At 39.9% G+C, this 11,326-nt stretch overlaps 1 protein-coding gene across 1 annotated transcript; it reads right to left on the bottom strand.

Moving 5' to 3' along the window:
- Positions 1-310: 310 nt before the first annotated feature.
- On the bottom strand, positions 311-6,113 carry LOC131128700 (protein limb expression 1-like). The gene is made up of 6 exons (XM_058071795.2): positions 5,054-6,113; positions 4,293-4,498; positions 2,189-2,329; positions 1,996-2,091; positions 1,405-1,482; positions 311-1,327 (listed from the first exon to the last, which is right to left on the bottom strand). Exons 1-6 carry the CDS (start codon positions 5,127-5,129, stop codon positions 857-859), a joined length of 1,068 nt encoding a protein of 355 aa, XP_057927778.2. The 5' UTR covers positions 5,130-6,113; the 3' UTR covers positions 311-856.
- Positions 6,114-11,326: the final 5,213 nt, after the last annotated feature.

Genomic DNA, 11,326 nt, shown 5'->3' with positions numbered 1-11,326 from the left:
TTCAGTTATTTGCCTCTGTTCTAATACAAATTTTGTAAACCAGAGTTACAGCATGTGTTTCAGTTCTCTTAAAACATTTTTGTATTATTCTGTTGTTAAATATCCTCCTGAAAACAAAAAACAGTAAACTACTTTTCATGGCTTGTGACAACAATATGCCAAAATGTTTGATTGATTGTCCTTTGTGATGGACAGTGGACTAAACTTTTTCTACTGTTTTGATGAGAGGAACACATGCATTACGCATGCATTTCTGCATCTTGATTTATTGTATCGACCATCTTTATCATTTTATACTAAAAAGGTAGCTACAGAGTCCTCATGTTATATATGCTATATGGTATTCATTTTGGGCATACAGATGGTTTCATTCATTGGTCCAACAATGAGCTATATGATCATTGATCATGATCTCATGATGACTGACCTCTCCACAGCTCAACAGGTTTTATTCATGTACAGCATTTTGGATTTTAAATAAGGCTGTAAATAAGCTTGTCCCTTACAGAGGACTGAAATACATTGAGTACTGATCACTTTAAACATGATTCCGTAATATTTACTTACACATTTTACTTCAACTAGCCTGGCTTGACAGTTTCCCTTTATTTTTTCAGGCAGTAATGTTAAAAGCAGCATTGTTTTTATTGCAGACAATAACATGGTGTTTTAGACACAAATCCCCTTGAACACACATACCCTGATTTCTTGTGTATACAATACACAACTTTCCTGTCAAAGTAAACCCACTCCAACTGTCACACTGTTTCTATATGGTATAGAAACAAGTGTTATACTATTTATTAAGGGCCTACTAGCCAGTTGAAAGCCCCGACATACAGTATGATGAATTGTCTCATTCATCCTCCATATTTGGATTTAGAGAATACACAAGTGTGCAATGTGAGCAGGTTGAGTAACTATCGTAGGGAAAGTTTCTGCCACATTTTTCACAAAATTCTTGGTTTGTGTTTTCATGAAGTTGTGGTGATGGACTGTAATGTGGCGTTATCTGCATATCTCTATCATGGGAACACATTATATGTAAAGGAAGCTGTTCTTCCTTGTCATCATGTGTCTGACTGAGAACCTCCGGTGAGTGGTGGATATAAGCTTGACTGAGTGCCAAAGAGAGGATTCCTTTCTTTTCCTTATAGAAGCGAAGTTCTATCCCTCGACTCCTGGCCATCACCAGTTCCCTTTGTGCCACCTTCAGCTCCTCCCCGAGTCGGCCTGGTGACCTTTGCTCTCGACGGAGCCAATCCAGAGCCATGCTGCTGTGCAGGTGCTCATCAAGGCCTCGTTGAGTATAATAAGCAATCACACTCTGGTTAAAAAAAACAAGAACAGTACTTAGTTTTCAAGGGAAAAAAATCATTGCTTCTTGCAACACACAGAATATACCTGTCGAGAACATTGTCTTTCCCTGAGAGCTTTTAGTGTTCCATTCCAGTGCAACAACTGGAAAACAATCATCATCTCCTGCAGAAGAGAGGGAGGGACAAAAGTGAAATAATAGAGTGGATGTTTTCATTCTAGAAATGTATACACTGGAAGCAGAACCTTGATGTATAGGAATTAGGGCTGTTTTAATGCGTTTTATAACTGAAATTCCCTTTTAACGTTACTATTTTTTTTGATACGCAATTAACATGCACACTCCCTGTTTGAATACTGAGCATAAGAAGGATGGGAAAAATAGACAAGGGATATAATAGGAAAAATGGAGAGAGGAGCAGTTAAACTCTGGGTAAAACTGTTGATTTTGTTAATACTAGGGTTGTTTATATTGTTTATTTTTTTTATATTGTGTATTTTGTACTGCTTAATGGATTCGGTATTTTTGCTGCTGTGCAATGCAAATTTCCCCACTGAGGGACGAATAAAGGCATATCTTATCTTATCTTATCTTATATTTGGCTCAATAATGCTGGGGTCCGAATTCTTGAAAGCAAATATATCATTATCAGGCACAAACCTTTGGTCTTATTTTACCTGGAACTCCAACATGGTTCTACCCAGGTAAGAGTGGAGAAGCAAACTGTAAGTTCCAATACTTGTGCTTGAATCATTTGCATCTTCTATAGAAACCTGGCAGAAAATATAGACTGCAGATCAATATGAATCTTTTGAAAGGAATGCACTACAATGAAATAAAAGTTGTAAGGTCGCGTGTGTTAAAACTCACAGCACTGTCTGTAGTGGCGTGCTGCAGACTCTGAGCGATGAACTGAGGGCTGATACGTCGACACGGTAGCTCGTTGACAAGTGAGTTCATCAGGGCCACTCGTGCTGCATCTCGACGGGCCTCTGCCAGAGTGTCACATAGCTGGGGATAAGAGTGGGATTGTCGGGGAAATGAGTAATTCTTTGGAGTTGTGCGCCGTGTAACAGGATCTTTTGGATACATTTCTATTTTACACTTCACTGCAGATAGTCATGGGACCAGAGCTCAAATCGCTGAGGAGTTAATGACATTAGAGGCAGTCACAGATAGCCAATCACATGGTGATGGAGGTTGCCTGCTAGAAGGTCACAATGTGCCGTAAAGAGAGGCCTCACAGGATTTAAGTTGAATTACATTCATTTAAACTGTCTTGAAGTGAATGCAAACAACAACTGCCATGCATCATTAAATGTGATATAATACAGCATGGAAGATATAGAAATATGCAACTTACTTCACTAAAAGATTAGGCATAATGTTCAAATTATATGCTAAACTTGCTTGTTACTTGCATCTTCCATCCATCCATCCACTTTTTATGCCACTGGCGACTCCAAATTGTCCATAGGTATAAATATGAGTGTGAATGGTTGTTTGTCTATATGTGCTCTGTGATTGGCTGGTGACCAGTCCAGGGTGTACCCCGCCTCTCACCCGAAGTCAGCTGGAATAGGCCTAGAAAATAAATTTAGAAAATCTCTGTCTTAGAAGATGTTTCGCCTCTCTTCATCAGTTCATGCTCAAACACTAGGTGGGACACACACACACACACACACACACACACACCAGTCAGACAGAAGCTTCTTTGATGAAGCCTGCTCACATGAGAGGCGAGATGGAGAAGGCAGCCACTGAGGTCAAGGCAGGAAAGACAGTAGCTTTCCTGCTGAGTAGCTTTCCTTCAGTAGCTGAGGCAAAGAGAATATTCACAGATTGGATGGAGGTGGATCTTGCCAAACACTACAACTAGCTGACCAGTTTCATAGTCTCAATCCACTCAAGTGTTGCCAAATGATATTTAAATATGCAGATCAAAACAATGTCTCTGCCTCTGACAATTGGACAACAACCCAATGTGCAGGTATAGGCTAGGGTCTGCGAGGGATCACATGATTATGCAGGTTAACTAACAATATTGCCGCAAAGCTTCTGAGTCCCAGACTGTTCTAGCTGGCTGTAAGAGCCTTGTGTTCTACCCCAGACTGGGCAATAGTTGGGTCATGTGTTCTGAGCCCAAGACTGTTCTAATCTAATTTGTTCCGTCATTTGAATGTTCACTTAACCACTTTTTTTTTAAATTATAAAAATCAATCATCATCACAATTCCTGATGATTTATGTTTATGGACACCTGAACTTTTCTACCACTTACGCTCATGAGGGTCGCAGGGGGTGCTGGAGCCTATCCCATCTGTCTCCAGGGGTACACCCTGGACTGGTCGCCAGCCAATCACAGGGCACATATAGACAAACAACCATTCACACTCACATTCATACCTATGGACAATTTGGAGTCGCCAATTAACCTAACATGTTTTTGGAATGTGGGAGGAAACCGGAGTCCACAGAGAAAACCCACGCATGCACGGAGGAGAACACACAGAGATGGCCGAGGGTGGAATCAAACTTGGGTCTCCTAGCTGTGAGGCCTGCACACTAACCACTTGAACTAATAATAAATGTGCAAATTGTATTAATACATCAATTTAGCTCAATTTAGCTTACCTGGAGGGGAGGAAATGTAAAAAGTGTCTCACATTACCACATCTTCCCCTACCTGGAGAATGCAGTATTATGCCGTATAATATTGTGTTATTGTGTATAATATTGTGTTATGCTGTATAACACAACGTTGTGTTTTGTGTGACAATGCCTGTCACTTAACAATGTTGCTCTCTTAAGTGATAATAAATTGCTATTTGTAATTTTTTTTTATTTTAATGCAGACACGGCACAACACTGCCTACCACCACAGCTTGAAAAAATCCAAGGGAAACCCTGTCTTACTTTTATTTTATGTACCATCAATACATTAAATCTGGATAATTGAAGATACAAATCTGCACCTTATAGTTCCCAAAGCAACTTCCTCCTGGCAGGGTGACATAGCAGACATATGAGGGTCCTGGGGAAGGAGCAGACTCATATAGGAGTAAGGTGTCTGTCTGGGCTGTTGCCTCCCCCGTAGAACTTTGAGATCCAGTTGAGGAGCCATCCATGTGACCCCCATGCTTTTGCTCCCAGAAGTTTTGAAGCATGGCCACTACATTCACTGGACACACATGGTGATAAAGGTTGGACATTTATTGAAGAAAACTGAGTACACTCAAATTTCAACAATTGTTTTACACAATTATTTTGGCACTTGCTTGTGTTATCAGCTATTTCCACTATAATGGCTTTGTATTGACTTATTTTCAGTTGACGGTTAAGCCATACTATATAGCTTGACACTGACTACTCTAAGATATCAAACTTTCCTTTATTGTCTCTTGAAAAGATACAGGTATAATGTAATACAAATGCTTGCTTAAATGGGATACATGGAACTAAATCAAGTTGTTGTGCAATCAAGAAATAATATTTGACACTTGGTCCTGATGCTGTTCCCCTCACTGCTCATGACAAATAATATTTACTAAAATATTAATATAAAGGATTATACTGAAAGTTGGGTATGCCACCAACAAAAATATACTACACAGTATATGTAAATAGCAGTGAGTATAAGTGGTGATGCCAGGCTACTTAAGCTGTATATGACTTTACTTTGTACTTCTTTTTAAACCCTTCCAAAAGGTAGAAAAAAAGTTTTAAGTTTACTCACAGTCCTTTGGGTTGATGTCGATGTCATTCTGTGACAAGTAGGACATGATACTTTCGTCCACTTCCACTTTATTCATCCTAATCCACAGATGCCTCAATCATATATAATACAGTCCACTTGTCTCATTCACCGGTTTATCAAAGTGATCCACCAAACCTGAACATAAGGCTTCACTGTCATCAGCACCACATCACAGGTGAAACTCCAAATCAAATATAACAGCACATTCTTTTTCTCATTTCTCTTTCTCCCCCTCCTCCTCCTCCGGGTCCACCCCGCTTTCTTTCTGAAGCAGACCACCTTTGTCACCCTCCCTGCCAATTAGCTCAGGGCCCCTCGGTCTACACACACTAACAGAGGTGCAGCAATGGAATGCTGAGCCCCTCCCATCATGCTTTGCAGCTGGCTAATCCCTGACCAACGACGTAAAACATCATGCAGATTGTTGCAACATTGGCCACAACACACAACTCAGGAACACACAACTTATGTTGTCTGTGTATAGATCTTCCAAATTTCTCCATGCCCTACCATGTTGCCTATTTTGTGTGGGATGTGTGACGGTGCCAAAACATTTGGAACCACTCATTTGAGCCCACTGAGCTCAGGGTCTGAGCTCCATTCATCCTCTTGGAAATGAATAGCCTTTGTTAATGTTGGAATTCACTTGCTTTCTCAATGCCTGCAACAAAAAGCACCCAACCAACTGCCAGACCGGCTTTTTCTCTGTATCTTTGATTGTCACACTAAAGATATGAGAATAAATAGTAGACAATTTACAATATGGTTCTGGAGCACGTTTATTTCTTCATGCTTGTGTTGTAAGGATTTGGAGTATGGGTGGATGTGAAATTTCAACCCTTTCATCTTAAATTCCACTGATGATCTTGTGGCGTAGCTACCGATTCCATCATGACATAGTATAAGATCCAATAATGAGTAAAAAGTAATAATATTTTGAATACAAATACAGTTTGTTTCATGTTCTTTTTCCACAGTAGAAAACAGTGGGTATGGCATATGAGTACCAGATGAACATTCACCCCCAGAAGGCGTCGCTTTCCAGGCGATACTTGATGTTAATTTAGGAAATGGTGTATCTAATCGAACATGAGTGTCATGACGTGACACTGAAAATCAATAATTATGTTTAATTACTTACAGTTAGGCGGCACGGTGGTCTAGTGGTTAGCTCGCAGACCTCACAGCTAGGAGACCAGGGTTCGATTCCACCCTCGGCCATCTCTGTGTGGAGTTTGCATGTTCTCCCCGTGCATGCGTGGGTTTTCTCCGGGTACTCCGGTTTCCTCCCACATTCCAAAAACATGTTAGGTTAATTAGCGACTCCAAATTGTCCATAGGTATGAATGTGAGTGTGAATGGTTGTTTGTCTATATGTGCCCTGTGATTGGCTGGCGACCAGTCCAGGGTGTACCCCGCCTCTCGCCCGAAGACAGCTGGGATAGGCTCTAGCACCCCCCTTGTGAGGAAAAGCGGTAGAAAATGAATGAATGAATGAAGTTCAGGCAAGTAGTTCTCACCTTAAGGATTCCCCATGGGCAAGTCATTTTTGTTTTTAATATAAAGCCCTGAATGTGAATGATTGTTTGTCGTGCACTGGCGACCAGATTGTTGCTGTGATTTTAAAAGCTTCAGTGTTAGCCTGGTTATAACTAGCGACAATCAAAAATTCAAAACATATTTACATGGAGTAGGAAATGGTTGAGTGTATCTAATAGAACATGAGTGTCATGACGTGACACTGAAAATCAATAATTATGTTTAATTACTTACATTTATGTATATGCTTCTTTCTGTCTCCGCTCTGCCGCTGGAGTGTGGTATCCGTGTAAACTGTACCTACCTTTTCGTTTCAAGTCTAGTCCCGGACCACACATGGTTTCTAGGGCTGTACACCCTTAGCACTTTCCCCTGCCTTTTCAATTGCGTCACCACTTGACTCTTGTAAATGAAAACCTAGCGCTAAGGGCTAAGATAAGGGCTGAGGGGTAGAATTGAATTGGGATTCAGCCTACGCGTGTGACATGCAAGAAACACAAAGCTGTCATGTTGCGGATTCAGTTTGAATCATCACCTTGTGTTCACTTTTGTGCATTAGGCAAATAGACTTTTCACATACAAATGCCACATAGTAGTATTTAAGGAAAACACACACAAAGACTCAGTCTACACTCTCTTTTAGCTCAATTGTCTCGAGTGTCATGCAGATCTGTGAAGGTTTGTGGTGAATAGGATGCGCATGATTAATGGCGGTGTACAAAAGCTGTTTGTCAATAAACATGTTACAGGCCCAACAGGTCAGCTATTAGTGCCTGTAATTGTTTACATTACAACCCCGCCCCCAAATAAATGGCTTGTCCCCTGAAATCAGCATTTTAGAAGTGAAAACTCCACCAGAGGGCTGCACGGCGGACGCGTGGTTAGCGCACAGGCCTCACAGCTAGTATACCCGAGTTCAATTCCACCCTCGGCCATCTCTGTGTGGAGTTCACATGTTCTCATGTTCTCTCCGTGCATGTGTGGGTTTTTGATTTCTTTGGGTGAAAACATAGGAACCAAAGAGGCAATGAGAAAAATTCAAAAAATTTCAAAAATGACATGACTGAAAAAAATGAGAAAAAAGAAAAAAAGAGGAAAAATGAAAAACAAGAAAAATTGAAAAACATTACTGAAGTAATCAGGATACAGAGGTAATCAAATTACTATTGTAATCTGATTACCTCAGTAATTGGATTACAATAGTAATTTGATTACTATTGTAATCTGTTTGCATTAGTAATTTGATTACCTTTGTAATGTGATTACTTACTGATTTTTCATTTTTTTTCTTTTTTTCTCATTTTTCCCGTTTTTGTCTTTTTTCTCATTTTTTTCAGTCATGTCATTTTTCGAATAGCACAATAGTGAAAAAATTCACAATAGTAAGCAAATTACTATTGTTACTATTGTTACAATAGATTACAATATTGTTACTATTGTAATCCGATGTAATCAGTAATTGTAATCCGATTACTGAAGTAATCAGATTACATTAGTAATAATTTTCTAGACAAACTTCTCATCTCTGTGGGAAATTAGTTTTTCCGTTGGATGTTTAGTTTTGGCTTTATCTTCGTCAGAAGGAGGTGTGCGCATGGCTGAAATCCACCTTGGCTCTCACTCTAATGCTAGAGCGTTGGAGGCTGAAAGAAATTTTTTTTTTGCAAAAACTTTTCCTCCTGGCCACACCGTTTTAGCTGGAACCTATTTCTTTTGGTGAAAACATAGGAACCAATGAGGCAACAAGAAAAATTCGAAAAATGGGAAAAATGACATGACTGAAAAAATGAGAAAAAAGACAAAAACGGGAAAAATTAGAAAAAGGCCTTTTCAAGGCCTGGTCAAGGCATTTTCAAGGCCTTTTCAAGGCCTGATCAAGGCCTGGTCAAGGCCTTTTCAAGGCCTGGTCAAGGCCTGTAATCCGATTACAAAAGTAATCTGATTACAAAAGTAATCTGATTACAAAAGTAATCTGATTACAAAAGTAATCTGATTACTTCAGTGATCGGATTACAATTACTGATTACAGACTCCTCAGAGTAAAACCTCCTGGCACTCCCCTGTAAGACCAAGTTCCGAACCTGGGGAGACAAAGCCTTCTCTATCGCTGCCCCCACTCTCACTCTTCACTCCGTGCTTGCCCTGACCTTCCCACCTTCAAAAAAAACTCAAAACCCACCTCTTTAAATCTGTTTTTAATGTCGAACCTTTTATATCTGACTGCTGTGCCCCGCCCCGCTTTTTAACTGTGTATTAACCAATGAATGTTGTATTTTGGTGTGTCTTTCATTCTGTTTACTTGTTCTATTCAACTTTTCAAGGCCTGGTCACCTGGTCAAGGCCTTTTCAAGGCCTTTTCAAGGCCTTTTCAAGGCCTTTTCAAGGCCTTTTCAAGGCCTGGTCAAGACCTGGTCAAGGCCTTTTCAAGGCCTGGTCAAGGCCTTTTCAAGGCCTGGTCAAGGCCTTTTCAAGGACTTTTCAAGGCCTGGTCAAGGCCTTTTCAAGGCATGGTCAAGGCCTTTTCAAGGCATGGTCAAGGCCTTTTCAAGGCCTTTTCAAGGCCTTTTCAAGGCCTGGTCAAGGCTTTTTCAAGGCCTGGTCAAGGCCTTTTCAAGGCATTTTCAAGGCCTGGTCAAGGCCGGGTCAAGGTGTTTTCAAGGCCTGGTATATGCATTTTCAAGGCCTGGTCAAGGCCTGGTCAAGGCCTGGTCAAGGCCTTTTCAAGGCCTGGTCAAGGCCTTTTCAAGGCCTGGTCAAGGCCTTTTGAAGGCCTGGTCAAGGCCTTTTCAAGGCCTTTTCAAGGCCTGGTCAAGGCCTGGTCAAGGCCTTTTCAAGGCCTGGTCAAGGCATTTTCAAGGCCTTTTCAAGGCCTGCTCAAGGCCTGGTCAAGGCTTTTTCAAGGCCCGGTCAAGGCCTTTTCAAGGCATTTTCAAGGCCTGGTCAAGGTGTTTTCAAGGCCTGGTCAATGCATTTTCAAGGCCTGGTCAAGGCCTTTTCAAGGCCTGGTCAAGGCCTTTTCAAGGCCTGGTCAAGGCCTTTTCAAGGACTTTTCAAGGCCTGGTCAAGGCCTTTTCAAGGCATGGTCAAGGCCTTTTCAAGGACTTTTCAAGGCCTTTTCAAGGCCTGGTCAAGGCCTTTTCAAGGCCTTTTCAAGGCCTGGTCAAGGCTTTTTCAAGGCCTGGTCAAGGCCTGGTCAAGGTGTTTTCAAGGCCTGGTCAATGCATTTTCAAGGCCTGGTCAAGGCCTTTTCAAGACATGGTCAAGGCCTTTCAAGGCCTTTTCAAGGCCTTTTCCAGGCCTTTTCAAGGCCTGGTCAAGGCCTTTTCAAGGCCTTTTCAAGGCCTGGTCAAGGTGTTTTCAAGGCCTGGTCAATGCATTTTCAAGGCCTGGTCAAGGCCTGGTCAAGGCCTTGAAAAGGCCTGGTCAAGGCCTTTTCAAGGCCTTTTTAAGGCCTGGTCAAGGCCTGGTCAAGGCCTTTTCAAGGCCTGGTCAAGGCATTTTCAAGGCATTTTCAAGGTCTGGCCAAGGCCTGGTCAAGGCCTTTTCAAGGCCTGGTCAAGGCCTTTTCAAGGCCTGGTCAAGGCCTTTTCAAGGCATTGTCAAGGCCTGGTCAAGGTGTTTTCAAGGCCTGGTCAAGGCCTGGTCAAGGCCTTTTCAAGGCCTGGTCAAGGCCTTTTGTCATCCGATTACAAAAGTAATCTGATTACTATTGTAATCTGAGTACAAAAGTAATCTAATTACAAAAGTAATCTGATTACTATTGTAATCAGATTACATTTGTAATCAGATTACAATAGTAATCAGATTACTTTTGTAATCAGATTACAATAGTAATCAGATTACTTTTGTAATCAGATTACAATAGTAATCAGATTACAATAGTAATCGGATTACTTTTGTAATCAGATTACAATAGTAATCAGATTACTTTTGTAATTAGATTACTTTTGTAATCAGATTACCTTTGTAATCAGATTACTTTTGTAATCAGATTACTTTTGTAATCAGATTACTTTTGTAATCTGATTACAAAAGTAATCTGATTACTATTGTAATCTGATTACTATTGTAATACAATAGTAATTTGATTACTATTGTAATCTCTTTGCATTAGTAATTTGATTACTTTGTAATCTGATTACTTTAGTATTTTTTTCAATTTGTCTTGTTTTTCTTTTTTTTGTCTTTCTCATTTTTCCCGTTTTTGTCTTTTTTCTCATTTTTTCAGTTATTGTTACGATTGTTACAATAGATTACAATATTGTTACTATTGTAATCTGATATAATCAGTAATTGTAATCCGATTACTGAAGTAAACAGATCACAATAGTAATCTGAAAAGTAATCTGGTCAAAAGTAATCTAATTACTATTGTAATCTGATTACAAAAATAATCTGATTACTATTTTAATCTGATTACAAAAGTAATTTGATTACAAAAGTAATTTTTTTCAATTTTTCTTGTTTTTCATTTTTTTTCTCTTTTTCCTCATTTTTTCCGTTTTTGACTTTTTTCTCATTTTTTTACCGAAGTAATCAGATTACAAAGGTAATCAAATTACTATTGTAATCTGATTTCCTCAGTAATCGGATTACAATAGTAATTTGATTACTATTGTAATCTGTTTGCATTAGTAATTTGATTACCTTTGTAATCTGATTACTTACTGATTTTTCATTTTTTTTCTTTTTTTCTCATTTTTCCCGTTTTTG

This window comes from Doryrhamphus excisus, linkage group LG3 (assembly GCF_037039965.1).
Source record: "Doryrhamphus excisus strain RoL-2023G ecotype Guam linkage group LG3, RoL_Dexc_Guam_v1.1, whole genome shotgun sequence".
NCBI classification, from domain to species: Eukaryota; Metazoa; Chordata; class Actinopteri; order Syngnathiformes; family Syngnathidae; genus Doryrhamphus; species Doryrhamphus excisus.
This window is presented reverse-complemented; position numbering and strand designations above follow the sequence as displayed.

Excerpts from the sequence above, each read along its gene's own strand:
- LOC131128700 (XM_058071795.2), bottom strand. The coding sequence starts at position 5,129 with ATGAATAAAGTGGAAGTGGACGAAAGTATCATGTCCTACTTGTCACAG. Across the intron at positions 2,092-2,188 it reads ACGCCACTACAGACAGTGCT|GTTTCTATAGAAGATGCAAA; the intron begins GTGAGTTTTAAC and ends ATTTTCTGCCAG. Across the intron at positions 1,328-1,404 it reads AAAGACAATGTTCTCGACAG|AGTGTGATTGCTTATTATAC; the intron begins GTATATTCTGTG and ends TTTTTTAACCAG.